General features: G+C 34.9%; 1 protein-coding gene across 1 annotated transcript; it reads right to left on the minus strand.

Moving 5' to 3' along the window:
- Positions 1-8,290: 8,290 nt before the first annotated feature.
- LOC133174169 (galactosylceramide sulfotransferase-like) lies at positions 8,291-17,306 on the minus strand. The gene is made up of 3 exons (XM_061309233.1): positions 16,913-17,306; positions 10,965-11,009; positions 8,291-10,166 (listed from the first exon to the last, which is right to left on the minus strand). Exons 2-3 carry the CDS (start codon positions 10,982-10,984, stop codon positions 8,954-8,956), a joined length of 1,233 nt encoding a protein of 410 aa, XP_061165217.1. The 5' UTR covers positions 10,985-11,009; positions 16,913-17,306; the 3' UTR covers positions 8,291-8,953.
- Positions 17,307-20,684: the final 3,378 nt, after the last annotated feature.

Genomic DNA, 20,684 nt, shown 5'->3' on the forward strand with positions numbered 1-20,684 from the left:
CACTAAGGGGCAAGGCAATAAATCACTTGGATTCAAGGTTGTAAGACAATTAAGAAATAATTTAATTAATTATAAATCAGAGATGCAAGATATTAACATTATAATTACCTGACTGTCATATATAATTAGGTAATCACTGGACCTCACTCTTGTGTATTTGATTCTAAATCTTAGCAGGTAATTAACTTTGATGACTCTATCACATGTTACAAATCAGATGTATAAAAAAAATATCAGAAGTGCTGTGTATTATTGTAACAGTGATTTAATAAAGGAATGTATAATTTAATAAAATTTAATTGTAACTTTATTCAAAGAAATCATTCACTTCATCTGAAACTGTCAAAACAAAATAGTATGTTATAACTGTATATACAAATATACATACAAGCTTCCTAGCCTGTATAGTACCGGTACATTGTATACATTTTCTTGGAAGGATTGTCAGATGAAATCCAGTGGTAATGCATGTTTTAGAATTTGAATTTTTTAAAATTAGTATCAAAATGATTTGAAAACCCTAATCTTAGAGGAGAATAACTTTTCTACATCAGGAAAAATTCAGAAATTTTTCATTATCACCTTTTTTTTTAAAGATGATACTTAAAAATAAACCCGATTCTTCCCACACAAACTGTCTAAAGCTTTATTTGTTGACCCAGAATTCCCATTTGAGGGAGGTGAAACATTGAAAATATGTGACTAAAACTAAAATGCAGTGCTCTTGACCTAAAGATGTAAAGATTACTATTTTCTATATGAGTTTAGTTTGTTTGGCCCAGGGGACCAAGTGAGGTTATGTCGTCCGTCCTCATTGTCGTTGTGGTCATCCTAAACTTTTCGAAAATCTCCTCTGTACTGGGGAGCAGACCAGTTTTTCTAAGACTTTATGCTATTGATGAAGTACACATTTCCTACAAACAATCCACTTTTCATTTTAATCCGATGATATGCATTTTTATGCCCCTGTATCGAAGATTCGGGGGTATATAGTTTTTGCCCTGTCTGTCTGTCTGTTTGTCGGCAAAAACTTTAACATTGCTCATAACTTTTGATTGGTTGGAGCTATGGTTTTCATATTTCACATGTGTATTCCTTGTGATAAGACCTTTCTTTGGGTACCATAATATTTGACCTTGACCTTGGAGTTTGACCCATTTTTACAAAAATTTTCCCAACTTTAACCTTGGCCGTAATTTTTGAACGGTTGGTTCTAGGGCTTTCATACTTCACATGTGTAATCCTTGTGACAAGACCTTTCTTTGGATACCAACAACTTTGACCCTTTGACCTTGGTCTTGGAGTTTGACCTACTTTTGAAAACTTTAACATTGGCTATAACTTTTGAATGGTTGATGCTAGGACTTTCATCATTCACATGTGTAATCCTTGTGAAAGACCTTCCTTTGCATACCAACAACTTTGACCCTTTGACCTTGACCTACGAGTTTGACCTACTTTTGAAAAAATTTGACATTGGCCATGTCTTTTGAATGGTTGGTGCTAGGGCTTTCATTTTTTCACATATGTAATCCTTGTGAGAAGACCTTCATTTAGATATCAACAACTTTAACCTTTTGACCTTGACCTTGGAGTTTGACCTACTTTTGGAAAACTTTAACCTTGGCCATAACTTTTGAACAGTTGGTGCTAGGGCTTTCATTCTTCACATGTGTAATCCTTGAGACAAGCCCTTCCTTTAGATACCAACAATTATAGCCCACTGACCTAGACCTAGGAGTTTGGCCTACTTTTGGAAAACTTTAACCTTGGCCATTTCTTTTGAACAGTTGGTTCTCGGGGTTTCTTACTTCACATATGCAATCCTTGTGACAAGACCTTACTTACATGTAGGATACCAACAACTTTGACCCTTTGACCTTGACTTTGGAGTTTGACCTCTCTTTGGAAAAACTTTCACCTTGGCCATATCTTTTAAACGGTTGGTGCTAGGGCTTTCATATTTCACATGTGTATTTCTTGTGAGAAGGCCTTTCCTTGGGCACCATTAATTTTGACCTTGACCTTGATGTTTGACTTGCTTTTGAAAAACTTTAACCTTTTCCATATCTTTTCAATGGTTGCTGCCAAGGCTTTCATATTTAACAGGTATATTCCTCGGTACAAGACCTTACTTTGGGTATCAACATATTTGATTGCATTTGAGAAAGTTATTCTTTGCTATAAGTTGCCATACGGGGGCATCAGTGTTTCACAAACACATCTTGTTTCTGCTAATAACTCAGAAATAAGAGCATACCAGGCCCGTAGGACGCAAAGATGGGGGGGGGAGGGGGGTCGGCCCCATTGCCGCTTTTTTCTGAGTATAGTATTTTGCTTTAGTAAATTTTCATTTAGATGCTGGTTGGCACCCATTTTTTGTTGCTGTAAGGTTGAGCACTGGCAAATTCAAGGATTGGACAGTTTTCTTTTTCTTGCTTGTCAGATTATTTGGGAGGTTGCCCCCCCCCCCCTTTTTTTTTTGCTACGGGCTTGCATATAGACCAAAATTGGAAGAAGTGAGAACAATCAGGATGACAGGATCTAGCTACCTAGGAAGTGTCGTAAACTCCGTGTTGGAGACATCGTCCGGAAATCATGGGGAATGTAAAATGACTCTTTTTTTTGTTTTCTTCTACAATATTGTTTTAATTAAAATCTAGTGGATATACGACCACCGTAATAAAAAGTCATATGGCATAATGATGTCTGCTTGTGTATCAAGATTTCATAAATGTTTTATCTCAAATATTTGAATTTTAGCCCTTGAAACATAATGTTGCTGTTTGTGTGTATTTAATATAGTCTGCCTGAAAATAATGAGAGAAATGAAAACTGGAAGAAGCAAAAATGGTCGACCGGTCAAAATCTATGAATTCTATAAATATCTGATCATCTATATGGGAATTTTTAAGTTACCAATGTATAGAAAATCCTGTTATTTTTCATCTTCTCAGGAAATTTATATTTTTTCTGGTAGTTTAAAACAAAACGGCAAATAACCTCATCCACGGAGTCCTAAACTGCAACATATTGTGCAGGACAACCCTTGTATACTTTCTAATGATCTCAGTTTTAGACACGTTGCCGATCACCGAACTAAACCGAATGCTTTGTTCAATACGAATCATGTAATCGTATTTTTATTTAGACAACATACACAGCTGATTGCATTGTAGGAAGTGTGCTTCTTTTGGCTTGACTCGATGTATAATCGATGCCGCGTCAAACTACGACAACGTAGATTGGACATTAAAAAATAAATTTTCATTGTGGAATTTTATTCATTTAATAATTTACCATAGGTAAGACAGCGTAACCCAAATTTTCGATCATTCCTGTAGCCTATATTTTTATCGTGAAGTCATTATAGTAATAAATTTATCCAGTTTATTGAACATATATTGTTAACAGAGATTTGTGACTACTTCATGATGCTGATTATGCGAAAAAATAATGAAGAAAGCTATTAAAAAGTGATATTCCCGGGGATATGTTTCAAACTGACACAATTCTGCAATCTTGACAATCGCCTATCAATTTTCAAGGTTGGACAATCTTCAATATGATTGCATCTTTTTTTTTTTTCAAGTTTATTATTTTTATACATTGTATCTCCTTCCAGAAACACTAAAAACTAGAAAGAAAATCGGGAGTTAGTATACCGGTGTTTTGAATTTGGCTTACTTGTGTGCTTAAATTTGCAGTTATTGTTTCTTAATTGTAACTTTTGCTAAAGTCGGAACAGGGCAATTTCGGCGACGACGAATCTAGCAATAATGACTGGTCTCTAAACCTGCCATCACAATATATAATCTCATTTTGATTAATTACGTTTTTTTTAAAAAAATGCAATAATAAAACTAAGAATTATTTTGCTTCTTTTTTTTTTTAATTGACTTTAGACATAAACAAACATAAATACACATACACAAACACAGACACACCACGACTGGAAAGCTTACATACAGATTTTTAGGAATAAACATGAAATATTAAAAAAAAAATATGAATACACAAGATATACTAAAATAATAATGTAGATGACATAAATTTATCTATAAGTTTATATTTTCAAATATCTGGTTCCAGTTAATCCATCTTCTTTTATACACATGAAGTTCATTGTTAAATTTATACAATTTTTCTTATTATGCTTCTTGATAAATCTGACAAGATCGGAATTAAGTAAACCTTTTTTATGCCCCCGCCATTTATAATGTATACGTACCTCTTTCCGTCCGTCATAGTTAGTTAGAATTTAGAATTTGTCTCTTCGCATAAACATTTAGGGATTTTTTTTCTCACATGATCTTAGTTGGTCGACACATATTGATACTATTTTAACTAATGCGTATAAAAAATTGGGCTTATTAAAAAAACTTAAATTTGTAGTAAATCGGAAAACTCTTTCACTCATGTACACAACCTTTATTAGGCCACAATTAGAATATGCTTCACTGGTGTGGGGTGGGCGTAATGTAGGTGATAGCGAAAAATTTGAAAAATTACAATTATGTGCTGCTAGAATTGTCACAGGCTTAACTCTGTTAGCTTCTAAAGATGCACTTTACTTTGAAACTGGATGGGAACCATTACATGAAAGAAGGAAAAATACTAGATTAACTACAATGTACAAAATTTATAATAATCAAGTTCCTGAGTATCTGACTGATATAATCCCAAATTTGCGTTGTAATTCATCAAGTTACAGTACGAGAAATTCACATAACTATAACATACCCAAATGCAGATTACAAACCTACAAGTCAACTTTCATTCCCCTTGTTATTGATGAATGGAACTCATTACCTCTTGTTGTAAGAAATTCTTCCTCATTATCTATTTTTAAAAAGTCTATTTCTTATAATAAAACTATGCCACCCTCTTACTTCAGTTACGGAAATCGACGCTTAAATATATTACATACAAGGCTTCGACACAACTGTGTACTTAATAGCGATCTTTTTCGATGTAATATAATCTTGAGTCCCTTATGTTCCTGTGGAAGAGTAGAGGACACCCATCATTATTTCTTCTCGTGCAAAAAATATACAGAAACCAGAAAAGAATTTTTCGATAAATTTCTGCGAATGGGAAAATTACATACTGTCGATACTCATACGTACATTACTCTGGGGAGATGAAAAGTTAAACAATGTTGAAAATGAATACTTATTTTCTATTGTACAAACATTTATTAAAAAGTCAGGTCGTTTTGGTTGATGCAATAATTACTTCTTGCAAATTCTATACAGCTTGTGTATTGTATAATGTTTCTCTGGTTATTATGCTTTTCTGTGTTTTATTCATTTTAAGCTGAAACCCATATATGTAAATATGTTTTGGTATAATTCATATGTAGGGAGAGGGCGTATTAAGTTTTAAGAACTTTTGCCCAATCCCAGTTGTAAAGTTTATAGACAATAAAATAGGTTCAAACCAAACCAGTTTTCCATACTGTTTTGGTCTTGTTTGCAGATAATATGCTGATGTTTGGCATGTTTTTTTTTATATTGATGATATGAAAGCAAACTTAAGTTTAATGTTGATTGATTCATTTTCACAAAACTTATTGCCCTTAGACTTATATGAAACATTTTTCTAAATTTTACTGTTTCAGGACTTCTTTTCTAAAGTGCTTGTAAATCGAAATGAAAAACAAAATCAGCAATATATATTGATATTCTATTTTTGATTCATTTACACCATTAGTAGTATAGGAGGACACCCCCCCCCCCCAAACAATGGGAACCTATTGTGTTGGAGAATAATGGAGAGAACTGTAGGGAAGACAATATAGTGACCCTGACCTACTTATGGGTACTGTTTTTTATAATAATTTAATTTAATCAGTATTTTATTATTAAAGTCAAGTTACATAATTGGATTGGACATCAGGCATTGCCTATACAAGTCCTCTCCAAGAAGGTCAAGGATACAAATGTTAAGAATTGACAATAATCATGTGTAATGGCTTATGTACAATTGTAAGGTTGAATACCCGTGTTCACTCCTTCGTATTTAAAAGTGCTTCTGAACTCCACCTAACCATCGTGCCATTTAAAAACAGTACCCATAACTAGGTCAGGGTCACTGCATTGTCTTCCCTATTTTTCTCTCCATTATTCTCCAACACAATAGTCCTCCTATACTACTTTCATTATTATTTTCATTTCCTGGACTTTCAGATATATAAGACAGCTCTTAACACTGCTCACTGAAGAGTTCTAATTCAAATATATAAGACAGCTCTTAACACTGCTCACTGAAGAGTTCTAATTCCAGGGTAGTTTTAACCAACTATACAGTTTTAAAACTTTGATGTACGATAAAATAAATGGAAATCTACAGTCCTTTCTACATGAATGTGGGCGGGGACAGACACATCTAATAGTAATCTGAAATGCCTGTTATTATCCGTGTGATCCCTTTCTCTGAAAAGCAATCAGATATGAAATCGATCAAGTCAGTACATATTGCTATTTCGCAGAAAATTGAGGGACAAAGAGGCAGATAAATCCCGGAAGTGGTTATAAGGAAGTCCTAGGGACCTGTGAATTTAGTTCCATATCCGCAATTCGGTATATCCGATCCGTATCACTATAACGAATTCAGTAAGACCGCGGAACATTAACTGGAAAAATTGGAAATATGCAGCTTACGTCATTTCCATCTGTTACAATCAAAACATTTAATGATAGACAATAGAATGGGTGGGTACAATTCGGCACGGACGTCCGAGAAAACATTGGATTGAAATTAAAGTACATGTACAGAAACCGAATTTGTATAATATTCATATTTTTTTCAAGTATGATTACCGAATATGTTTAGATAAATATTGAATATAAAACTTACTTTGGATGGCGATAGTTTTCCGATGAATCAAATTTCACATATAAAAAATTACACACAATCAATTTTATATTTCCAATTTTGAAATTAAAAAAAAATATGTTTTAATGTTTTAACCTCTCCTGACCATAGAATCAGCGTGTTAGACCAGTAAATTCGTTAAATTATAGTTTGTTATAACAGTAAAAATTTTATAAGGAATTGTTTTAAGAATTTTGCCAAGGATCCCAGAAAAACTAACTTCACTATATCCGGCCGTAAATTCGCTTTCTCCGGTGTTCGTACTAAACAAGTTTTACTGATGTGATTTTAACACGAGCAATGACAACATTCTTAGTTTAGGACTTTTTTAAACTCGTAAGTGATAAAAATTGTTTGTAAATTTTAATATCACTGGCGGATTTAGAGGGGGCAGGGGTCCTCCCTTTTGTGTCCAAAATATACGTAAGATTTAAAAAATCAATTTTTTTTGGTGTGGCCGTGGGCCCCTACCCCGATCCTAAACTGGTCGGGCCCCCTTTTTCAAGATTCCTGGATCCGCCACTGAATATTCCTCCATATATATCAATTGAATATGTAAAGGATAATTACATGTATTCAAGCATAATTAGTAACGTATGTATACTGAATGCATGTGATTTATATTCATGAAATTATGAAGTGTGAAGTAGGCTATATATATATATATATATATATATATATATATATATATATATATATATATATATATATATATATATATATATATATATATATATATATATATATTCTAACCACAAAGTATTATTTAGTAAAAAAAAAGTTCCAGCTCTAATATTTAATGCAAATACTCAACTTTAATACAGAACTCTTCTTTCCCGGAGATTCAAATAGTTTAACAATGGCCATGGGCACAAAACCCTCTTAAGATGGGGACAAAATATGAATAGAACAATAACAAAACAACCAGGATTAACTTTATGAATTATCATTAATCAGGTTTGTAAAGCTAGTAAACTTTGTAATTAATCATGTGTGTAATAAACTTCATAATTTTTCACGTATGTGAAATAAATTTACCCTTCATTGTCCAGTGAGATGAAGATTTATATTTTATGGCTGATCTTTACCCCGAGGGTTATGTTTTTTTGTATAGAAGCGAATATTTCAAGATGATCAGTGTTATCCAAGGTCACGTATATGACATGTTTTGTTTTTCTCTCATAATACACCCATTGTTTCAGTTTTCTCTCTGAAGGGTTTTATAAATGTTAAATTCATCCGTCTTTTGGCCAACGTACAGAATTTGTGCAGTTATACGGTATCTTGAGGGGGATTTGATAATGCATTTGCGAAAAGAAATGTCTTTTTAAGACTTGCTGATATACCATGTAATTAATATTAAGCTACATTTTTCCAAAGTGTTGAAAATATTTTAAAAATGACTCAACTCTTTTTGTTTTACAAGTTTTAATGAGAAAAAAATAAAATATGCTCGTTTACTGCAGGACACAATGCAATGTAAAAAGTCACTCGTACAATAAATATTTCCATTCATATTTAACACTATTAAATTAACAATACTTGATAGTTACCCATACTAGCAGTTAACAACCAACAGTAAATAAACATTCTCAAAAATCATAAAACATATTATGCATGTCTGGAATGCCTTCTTTGCCTTTTAAAAGCGTGAATTGCAGTCTGCAAACGGCGATTTTACCTCACAATGGACTCACCGGCATCAAGAAAAGTAATAAAGCTAATGAAATGGTGCATGGCTTAACTTAAAGTTGTGATTTCAAAATATCAGTCTCATTGATCTGGTGTACAACACTTAGGAGTCTTTGGTTTTCTTGCTTGATAGTCTGGTGCAGAGGACTGGACAGTGTTGTCATGGAGACGAGTCATTAGTCACAGACTAGAGTTTGTGTTACCACTACGTACAGTAACTCATGACGCATCACGGTGATAACTGTCGAGTACAGTAACTTGGGCTAAACCCTAGTCAAAAGTCTTCCACTTCAATCATTTACCTGATTCAAATTTATCAGATCACTTTATTTAACTTTTTGTAACTGGTAAAATTTGACCAAATAATTGCAGGATTAAGTTCTCAACCAAACATTCGTTGTCGAGAGTTTTTAAGTTTTTGCACTCTCAACCAATCACTATACCGAGTATTAGCTGAGTCTATGAGCATGCGCATCATCGGAAGTTCCGCTATCATCATTTCCTTGCAGTCTTCTGACGTCACATTAAACTCTGAATTCCACTTTGTGGAACTTAGGTTTATAAAACGATTAGGAAGAGGCCTGCTCTGACAAAATGTCGTCACGTGACTTTTTATCTCTTTAAAGGTGTTCACTTCGTCTTGAAAGTCTGGTCCTTCTAACTTCATCTGATCCATAAAACGTTTTTGAAAATGGTCATATAACTGAAAGTCTGCATAATCAAAATAATGGAGAAATTTTTCTGAATCTGGGGGTAACTGGACAGGATGTTTTCTCTTGCCTTTGTTGATATTAAGAGGAACATATAAGATTTCATCTAAATCCCAGCAGAGGTATCTCTTCATTAGAACTAGCGATTCGTCGAAGTATTCCATCAACATAACAAGTGAAAATTCACTATCTAGCTTCTGAATATACTTATTGATGACGAATTTGTTTCTAAACAGGGAACGCGGAACCCCAAAGTCAAACGACTGTCTGTTGTTGATGTAGTTTAGCCCAGCCTGGGAGTGGTTTCCACTGACGGCAAACCGCCGCAAAAACATATCTAACAACATCCCGTCACTGACGTTACCTCTGTGAGGAATCGTTTTCTTAAGAAAAGAAATAAATCCGTAATAGGAAGCGGCCGAAATAAAGTGACTCCTGGGCTCCCGTACAATGGCAACATAAACAGAGTCTCTGGGCATTATGGAATCGAACGCCTCTTTATTGTAGACCACGTGATTACACAGGATATTGTATGTTTCGTTTCCCGGAAGAGGAACAATCTTGTTCCGGTCCACTGTTGTTCCGTATCCGAGGTAATTAAACCCTGTACCGTTACTGCGTCTTGGTAGTACTAAGTTAAGGTCATTCTTTATAGCGAATCGTATGAAGATATTCATTACTGTGGTGCTGCCCGCTTTATGGACCTTAAGAAAGGCCACGTTAGTTTTCTTTGTGCACTTCAGAGAAGACCTTCTCTCCATCAGCGAGGCTCGAAGGTCGAGTTCTTTATATAATCCACTTATCCCGTCGCTTGAATGTATATTCATTCTGACCATCACTGATATCGTGTAGAGGATGACAACAAGTCCTGCCACCCAATAATACCTTCAAAGACAAAATACATTGTAGTTTGAGATTTTATGAAGAGTTATTAAGAATTTGAAAGGGAAACATGTTTATTTTTAGTATTTTTAAAACAGATTTAAATAATTATAAAAATGGGGCGAATTAGAAGTTGAAAAAAATGCTACACATATATTGTACATATACTAAAGTGACATATAGGTCCAATGGGCCTAGTGTAATGTACATATGTTTCTATTGTATTTGTTATTGTATTGGAATATATACACATGTCATTATAATAAAAGATTTACTTACATAATGTATTAGATGACATTTAACCCAAAATGATTAAAAGGTTGAAGTATATTGACCTACTCAGAGAGTCTAGTGAAGGCTTCTGAAAATTACCAGAAACCTCAAGAATAGGGCACTGATTTTGTTTCATTAATTGAGAAAAAGATCTTTTCTAAAGCAGAAAATATCTGAATTTTATGGATGCAGCCTAATGCTTAAAATTGTTTCATTAAATGTGGCCTTTTTTTTTAAATATTTTTTAAGAAGATGAACAAAATTAAATGACGATCTTAATTGCCTTATTAGCATTCTAGTGAAAATAAAATACAAGCAGATATAAACAATAAAACTAAAATTTAGCAAATATTTCTAAAATATGCATATATATATATATATATATATATATATATATATATATATATATATATATATATATATATATATATATATATATATATATATATATATATATATATATATATTTGCAAATCTGTTAATATTGGCGTTAACATCTACATGTACCTGAAACCTTCAAAAATTTACCTTCTAAATGAACTCCACATTGTCCAAACTTCAACAGTTCAGCAACTAAAATAAAAACAGAGATGAGGCAGATTGTAGGATTTCTCAAATTGATCATTAAAAGAAGTAAGATGTATTTCTTGTGAGTGGAAACATTCTCCTCGCCCAGTCTCCAGACGCTTTATTTAATTGATGTGATTTATTGATTATTAAACTACCACTAATAAATAGAAATATCATATTGGCACACATACACACACAGCTGCAGTTTCTTTTTTATTTTAAATCTGAATGACAAACTAGCATCTGAACACATTTCTAAAAAGCTGTCAAACGGTAAACCGATCGAAAAATTTTACTTTACAAAAAGAAAATTCTAAAAACAGCATGCGATCTACATGTTCATTTATTTATTTCAATACTTTCCATGAATTTTCGAGAAAGTAACGTTAACTTTTCAAGGAAATGAATACTATAATTGTACGATTACCCAGAAGTTTACATTTTTGACTTTTTCAATTTTAGAATAAAAGCATGATAAGACTAGAAAGGTGCAAACTGGCAATATAATGGGTCGATAGCTGACATTGAATATTGTCATTAATTATATACCATTAGGACAGTCTTATTCCTGATGTCCCGTCTCCCCAGCAGTAGATTTGTACGTCATCGATTAAACCCAACAAGTAAACAAGCCATTATTCAAAAAGAAATAAATTTGCAACAAAAAGAACAGCTGTGTGGATTGTCCAAGAAAAAAGATATTTATATAAATAAAGGGAAATAAAGACTCTGTTTACGTAGGGTGACGTATGTGAAATTGCGATTTTACGATTATTGAAATAGCCACGAAGGAGACGCCTGAATGCAGATCGAAATTTCTCCCTAGGGACTAATTAGCTACCCGAGCCATTAGCAGTTTTAATCATCTAAACGTAGATATCTGGGTCATGTAGGTTAATTATACTAACCATATAATCTCAATCACCACTACTTTGGTGGGTCATATTTTTACTCCATCCTCAAAAGTTTGGAGAATGCTATTATACATTAGTATTAAGTATTACTATTTTGCATGGAGACATTCTTGTCAACCTCAGTAAAACTTGTGTGAACAGATGGAATTTCAAAATTATTTATACCGGTTTATGATATGATATGTTTATTAAAACAGTCCAGAATTGAAGAAACAGATTTTCCTCGTACAGAGAAAACTTAAGGGCCATCGCCAAGTTTTAAGTGGGGGGGGGGTAGAAGAGGAGGGTCTTGGAAGCTATTCCTCCTCCTAGCCAAATTTTTTTTTTTTTTTTTTTTTGGAAATTGGTACTATTTTGGTGAGTTTTGATTATTTTTTTTTTTAAATTTTTTCTTATAATTGATTTTGTTTCAAAAATATTTTACGAATGTTTTTTAAGGGGTGTGATCAAACCTAATGCATTTTATGATGGCCTTGAAATTGCTGTCCACTAACTGTAAACTACTCAGTACGTAATGTTTTTGAAGACACCACCTTCTCGATCAAAGAATGGTTAAGAAGAAATGAAACGTGGTCTTCTGCTGTAAAATTACTGTGGAAAAAGATAAAAAATTTCCCATGCATTAGGATTCAACTTTGGCAGAAAAGAGAGTGTTTTCTTAAAAATGGCATGAGTACAAACTGTTTGTCCTCTTCAAAGTACATCAAGAGAGAGAGAGAGAGAGAGAGAGAGAGAGAGAGAGAGAGAGAACTCACACTCGATTCTTTTGAGTATAAGTGACAATAATACCGAGTGTTTCCAAGATGACTGCAAAATTATTTTAAAAAAATATTTTCAGCATCTTTCATTAGATTTTTCAATTGATTTTTTTGGTGGTGTACCTGAACGAACTTTGCTTGTTCGTATTATCGGTCATTCATTATAAATCACTCGTCATATCTTTATCTTATATTGACAATTTGTACAGAGGTTTACTGGATCTCTAACATCAAGTTTTGATAAAATTATTAAACTATTGGTAAATTTACAATTAAATCGAAGATGTTAATCTAAATACAATGGCACTGAGTCTTCCCTCGGGTTTAAATTCACCGAGCTGTACTTTGGTCTTTATTATAAACGTAGGTTAAAATTGTTCTCCAAATGGTAAATATCAATTTACACAAAAAAATATATATGTTTGATTTGTTAGATGAGAAATTTTTTAAAATCCGGAAACAAGTCGGATTAGAACAAGTTATACATCATGAATGTTTTATTTATCAGATAATGTTAGAAAATGTCCATGGAATGCGTATTTTAATGCACACCTTAGAAACATTGCTACAGTGAAAAAAAAAAGATCTATTTAATCAATATGACTGCCGCCAAAATAATAGCATTCACTGTAAATGTCACTGTGGTGTTTGTTGTACCTACTCAGTGTTGGGAGTATACAGATAGTACAGAGTCATATTGACTCACTATGTGACGGTAGACTAGCAGTAACATTTTTGATTTTTGCTGTGTATGAATAAAGCGTCAACCAATGAATCTATATACAATTTGAAGAGTTACAAGAAAATAAGAACAAAACTCCTATATTCCTTTTTTGATATATTGATATAAAAGGATCATATCTTGTGTGTATAATAGTGTGCATATTTGATTTTGATGTGTATTTTTCCTCTTGTGTGATTAAAATAAATCAATGTGTTCATATTTTATAGAGGATGGGGCTTTAAAATATGTTAGAGATATCGATTTCCCTCCTCTCCCTCTCTCCTTTTTTAATCTCTCTCCCACCCACTTTATTTTATCCCTCTTTTCCTTCTTTGACCACTTCAATTTTTCTCTCTCATCTTTTCCGTTCTTAATTCTCCCTCCGTTCACCTCCCCCCCCATCCCCCTATATGTACCATCCATCTTATCCTGTTAGGCCCCATTTTCCCCATCTCCCAATATAGTCTCCATTTCCTTCACCCTTTCTCCCTCTCCAATCCGCTCTTGTCTCGACTTCTCTTACCCCCTTCAATCCCCTCTTGTCTCGACTTCTCTTACGCTCTCCAATCCCCTCTTGTCTCGACTTCTCTTACGCTCTCCAATCCCCTCTTGTCTCGACTTCTCTTACCCCCTTCAATCCACTCTTGTCTCGACTTCTCTCACCCCCTCCAATCCGCTCTTGTCTCGACTTCTCTTACCCCCTCCAATCCCCTCTTGTCTCGACTTCTCTCACCCCCTCCAATCCGCTCTTGTCTCGACTTCTCTCACCCCCTCCAATCCACTCTTGTCTCGACTTTACCTCCTGCAAACCCCTATAGTCTCCAAAAAATATAGTCTCCATTTCCTTCACCCTTTCTCCCTCTCCAATCCGCTCTTGTCTCGACTTCTCTTACCCCCTTCAATCCCCTCTTGTCTCGACTTCTCTCACCCCCTCCAATCCGCTCTTGTCTCGACTTCTCTTACCCCCTCCAATCCGCTCTTGTCTCGACTTCTCTTACCCCCTCCAATCCCCTCTTGTCTCGACTTCTCTTACCCCCTCCAATCCCCTCTTGTCTCGACTTCTCTCACCCCCTCCAATCCGCTCTTGTCTCGACTTCTCTTACCCCCTCCAATCCCCTCTTGTCTCGACTTCTCTTACCCCCTCCAATCCCCTCTTGTCTCGACTTTACCTCGATCCTGCAAACCCCTATAGTCTCCAAAAAATATAGTCTCCATTTCCTTCACCCTTTCTCCCTCTCCAATCCGCTCTTGTCTCGACTTCTCTTACGCTCTCCAATCCCCTCTTGTCTCGACTTCTCTTACCCCCTCCGATCCGCTCTTGTCTCGACTTCTCTTACGCTCTCCAATCCCCTCTTGTCTCGACTTCTCTTACCCCCTTCAATCCACTCTTGTCTCGACTTCTCTCACCCCCTCCAATCCGCTCTTGTCTCGACTTCTCTTACCCCCTCCAATCCCCTCTTGTCTCGACTTCTCTCACCCCCTCCAATCCGCTCTTGTCTCGACTTCTCTCACCCCCTCCAATCCGCTCTTGTCTCGACTTCTCTTACCCCCTCCAATCCGCTCTTGTCTCGACTTCTCTTACCCCCTCCAATCCCCTCTTGTCTCGACTTCTCTTACCCCCTCCAATCCCCTCTTGTCTCGACTTCTCTCACCCCCTCCAATCCGCTCTTGTCTCGACTTCTCTTACCCCCTCCAATCCCCTCTTGTCTCGACTTCTCTTACCCCCTCCAATCCCCTCTTGTCTCGACTTTACCTCGATCCTGCAAACCCCTATAGTCTCCAAAAAATATAGTCTCCATTTCCTTCACCCTTTCTCCCTCTCCAATCCGCTCTTGTCTCGACTTCTCTTACGCTCTCCAATCCCCTCTTGTCTCGACTTCTCTTACCCCCTCCGATCCGCTCTTGTCTCGACTTCTCTTACGCTCTCCAATCCGCTCTTGTCTCGACTTCTCTTACCCCCTTCAATCCCCTCTTGTCTCGACTTCTCTCACCCCCTCCAATCCGCTCTTGTCTCGACTTCTCTTACCCCCTCCAATCCCCTCTTGTCTCGACTTCTCTCACCCCCTCCAATCCGCTCTTGTCTCGACTTCTCTCACCCCCTCCAATCCGCTCTTGTCTCGACTTCTCTCACCCCCTCCAATCCACTCTTGTCTCGACTTTACCTCCTGCAAACCCCTCTCGTCACATATCCCCCTTCCTCCTCCTCGCAATCCCCGTTATCTCGTAACCCCTTTTTCTCCCCCTCACAACCCTCCTTGTCTCGTCTATCCCTTTCCCCCCTCCCTCTCCACTTTTCTCAACCTTTCTACCAATCACATCCCTCTAATCTCGTCTAATCCATTTCTGCCCTCCTCAACCTTTTGTCTCATCTTCCCATTTTTCCTCCCCCACCTTTTTGTATCGATTTCCCCTATCTCCTCCTCAAAACCCCTCGTAACCTCCATATTTCCCCTCTCTCTCGTCTTTTCTGCCCCTGTCTTCCAATTACGTTCCTCTTATTTCGTCTCCTCCGTCCTCTTGCTATCACCCCCTTTCTCCACCTCCCAGTCTCTCTCGTCTCCCCCCTTTCCCCTTATAAAAAATGTCTGCTGTTCAAATTAATGTTAAACCTTATATTTGATTTTATTGCTTTTTAAGCTAAATATAATCGGTCTTAGGGACAGTCCAAAAAATCTGTAAAAGGATGTTGGTAACCAAGAACCTAACAGCCTAAAACTTTGTGACAGACATTTCCTAGCCGGAAACAAACTGACAGAATATTCTTTACATGAGTTTACGTGTTTAACCTTTTTCTTTTAGATGTTTTGTATAAGTTCATCCATGTGACTTTTTCTGTTACACGGTTCCCTCTTGTAAATTTTCAGGTTACACAAACATTTCAGTCTTCGTCGTCTTCTAGGGTTAATTATTCATAAATTATTAATCATGTTGTGCTTCAAATTAAAACATATTTGTTGCAACCCAAAAAAATCCCTTTTGTTACATTTATTCGATAAATCACTGTAGGCTAAATAGTGCAGCATATGTTGAAAATCGGTGGAGCTTTTTTGATATTTTTCACAGTTCTGTTTACCTGGTGAAAGCGAAAATTTAACACAAAGACCGAAAAAGCATCTAAAAAACGTATAAATTTACGAGTCCTTATAATATGTTAAGATAATTCATAAAATATTTGACAAGTGACAGTAAAGGAATTTTGACAGACTGTGAAACATTATTTGAAATGACAGTAAAATCTCAATGTATATGAGGAGCTTCTAATGAATGGTACATACACTGCATTTTTAATGTTTCAGTTTTACGTATTCTATTGAAATCTTAACCAATAAAAATTTTAATTCAAAATTCATAGGTATTAACTTTATTTATCTTCATTTCTTTAAGATATTATGTGATAATTTAACAAATTCATCATTAATATTCCAAGTTTTATTTTTTATAGTAAACAGCAAAACACAAAGCTAAAACAAACAAACAAAAAATATTATTAAGACGAAGTTCTAGAATTACCTTTAAGATGTATTGTGAGTCCGTTGTTCACCCAGAATATTCGTCATTCCGGTGACTAAAACCAGAACTCTGTAGTTAACAATTCAAAATAAATCCTTATTTAGGAAGATTGTCCCTAAAACGGGGAATAGATAAGTCAGTCACTTAAGCATCCCTCATAAATACAGCCTGTCCCCCTATCCTTGCCCTGGTAGTTTATTTTCCCCCACTGAGAGGCAATCTGGGACTCTGTAAAAAACCCTTGTCTTCAAGTGATGGATGTGGCCGCCCGCGGCAATCGCCAGACAGATATAAGTCACGCCATGTCAGTGAAGTCTTCATATTGGTCGCGCATTTCACCTAAGGAAATAAAAGAATTATTATTACTGTATACATGAATGTATATTAAATTAGGAGAAAGATTTTCATTATTATTATCCATTATGTTTAATTAATTCAAAGGAAGTTCACTGTTTTAATCTGGTTTAAACCAGAATTAAATTTACATTCTACGCTGAATATTTTATTTACCTATTCTTTATGTATAGTATTCCATACTCTCGAGACAATTGTACAAGTATTTAGGGAAATGAAATGACATTGTCTCAGATTCTTCTGTGAGTGAATATTTGGTTTGCTATGTTTGGATAATGGAAGGGTAGTTTCCAGGGTCTGTCCTTCATACACGGGGGAGACTTTATAGTTTGTTGAAATCTTGATGGGAAGATACCGTTATTGATGCTAGCATTAATCAAATGAGCGACAGATTTACCAATAATACTTGCTCATAGGTTTGGAGATGATGTCTAATGAAGCTGCAAGGCAACCCCCCCCCCTCCGCATTAGATTTTGTTTAATATCGAATAATCGGTGAGGTATACGAATCATTTTAAAAGATAAATATCTTAGTCATTTTTCAAGAAATCCCAAATTTTATCTTATATATAAAATGTTGAATAAACTTTCTCAATTATTAAATCTTATGCATGGTTCCTTTTTTTTTTTTTTTTTACTTATCCAGCTGTTGTTGGGAAAATGACGAGAGCATACGATCAGTAAAATTCATTATATTCTCAGCCATTTACTCTTGCTAGATCCGATCCAGCAAATTTCAATATATAAATGACACAGTATATACATTAATATTTTTATTGGTTAAGAAATTTACAAATGATATAAAAGTGAACACTTGCCGTCGATACTTTTAGACGAGGTACAAATTACACACACACTGATACCTATTTTTCAATTTCGAAATTAACAAATACTCATATTATGAGATATATATTGACAAAAAGTACTAGAAAGAAAAAACTAATAAAGAATATGAATATTAACAATCGCCTGTCTTTCCTCGAGGGGGTTACGGCAAATTAAGAATATAATTTGTTGTCCTTATTGAATCACTTGTGAAGTGGTTCTTGTTTTATGCATTGGTCGTTTTGCAAAGATAAACTTTTTTGTTACGTATCGGATCCTTAATATTGCATATTTATTTATATTTGTCGCAAAAAACCACTGTTGATTACGAATCTAATGTATTTATTATGTTTTTGTGGTCATTGAAATTATGTGTTTGTATTTTTTGTTCTTTCCTCAGTCCGTTTTGGAGGGGGGGGGGGGTCTGTAAACTACACAAGCTGTTCTGCAGTGTCTGTTACACACTATTACAGTCTTTATTTTAATAAAATGTAAACATGAAACAAAGAAAAAGTTCAAGGTGAAATAATTAAACTTGACATTTAATCTAAAATTTTCTGAGACATAAATCACCATAATAAAAAGCCAATAGTCTCAATCAGATAGTCTGATTTCATTCACATATATGTTTGTATTGTTTGTGTATATGCGAGTGTATGTGTGTGTGACTTGGAATAACCTTGTAAACCAAAGTTAAGGTATTCATTAGAGCGATTGCATTAAATACCTGATATACTTTGTTTTTAGATGTGCAAGCCGCTATAAATGAATGAAAACAACCTATGACGGCGCGATCCAGGATATTGTGTTAGAGGGGGGACAATTACCAGATTACATAGCAAGGGCCATCGGTACCGCAGAGGTCCCCAGCGAGTCAAGATAGAGTCCTGTTGGAGGCCAGGGGGGATTTTAAGACCCCTAAGCTCTTAAAGTCCCCTAAGCAATTTAAAGAACCTCATTCAAGCACATATTTACCTTGATTATTACATTAATGCATGACAGTGAAAATCTGAAGTCTTTTCTTTTTGGAGGGGGGGGGGGGGGCTGAATCCGACCTGCTGTGTTAACTTAAAAATGAATGTTTCTGAATCACAATGTTTAGTCAGTCATGTTCATCATTATTTCAAACAGGATATTGGTTTTCGATAGTCCAGTAGTCGATATTTTGTAGATGATTAATTCTTTTTTAAAAAATGAACAAGGACTGAGGTAAGGTGAACTTATAGTAGTCATCATTGTCAACATAACGGCCAATCTTTAAAAAATTCCAGCACGACACGCTCACGATTATGTACATTATAATATATACACAATACATGTACCTCATATCTAATAAATGTCACCAAAATGAATATCTTTATAGTGATTACAAAATAATGAAAATATGGAAAACAGGTAATAGTTCATGAGAGAGAGAGAGAGAGAGAGAGAGAGAGAGAGAGAGAGAGAGATACCTGTCAATTGCTTCCCTTACAGTAGATTGCCCTGGAGGAATATCAAATAAAAGAAACCCGTGAATTCTTCAATAAAACCCGATACAATTCTTTAACATATTTATAGAGCTAGGTCTATTGTTTTTTTCCTCTGTCAGGTCGAAAAGTTTAAAGTACCTCACGCTAAAACAATCGATTTTTTAACCTAAATAAGACATGTGTTAACTTCAAGATCTATGTTGACATAAGTTTATAAAACCACTGACACATATATTTATGAATATATTGTTAAGAAATATAGAAGTCCATGCAAAATTCCGTAGCCATTTTAAAAATTGTTTTAAATTATTAACAACACTTCTATTAAGCTCTCTTGTCTTAAAAGAGCTAGCATGAAATCCCCCCCCCCAACCATAATTATCCACTTTATTCCGGGGAAATTTGTCACAAAATAATGGATTTTATATAGGACCAGAGAGTAAGACTTACATGTACGAATTATCGGTCTTTTTGAAGAGGTAAAGACCTTAAGACTAGTATTAAATAAACTGTCAACTTCCGAAAGAAAATTAAAAGAAACAGAGAATATGTACAAATCCAGGGTAAATTTCATTGATCTAATGATAAGAACTGAGCTACCTCTACAAGAAAACATGCTTTCTTTTCATTGGTCTAAGACATTGAGAATTATTGACCATCGGTCAGGATCGAAGAAAATTTAATTTAATCGATATTTTTATTCAGCAAAATTGGATGGGACAACAGGCCCTAAGTCTATAAGATCCATCTTCTCCATGAGATACAAGGTCAATTAGATACTTAATAAACTTGTACAGGTGGTACAAATTGTTATGGAAATCAAGGCATAAGAAATGCACATTAAATTCAGTCCAAACAGAAAGACAATATTTTTTTTTTTAGTTTGGATAAAATTGGCCTAGTGGTTCTGGAGAAGAAAATGAAAATGAAAAGTTTACAACGATGACGACAGACTGGGGACAATTTTTTATCTGAAAAGCTCACTTGAACCTTCTGCTAAGGTGAGCTAAAGAGCTAACGAAACATGATTTTAGGATGCGTTTTTTAAAGTGATCTAAAGTCATTTTTATACTCTCTTTTATTGTATTTTTGGAATTAAAAGGTCTTTGTTCGGTATCTGG

This window comes from Saccostrea echinata, unplaced genomic scaffold, assembly GCF_033153115.1.
Source record: "Saccostrea echinata isolate AGI-Se365-2 ecotype Australia unplaced genomic scaffold, CSIRO_AGI_Sech_v1 ptg000057l, whole genome shotgun sequence".
Classification (NCBI taxonomy): domain Eukaryota; kingdom Metazoa; phylum Mollusca; class Bivalvia; order Ostreida; family Ostreidae; genus Saccostrea; species Saccostrea echinata.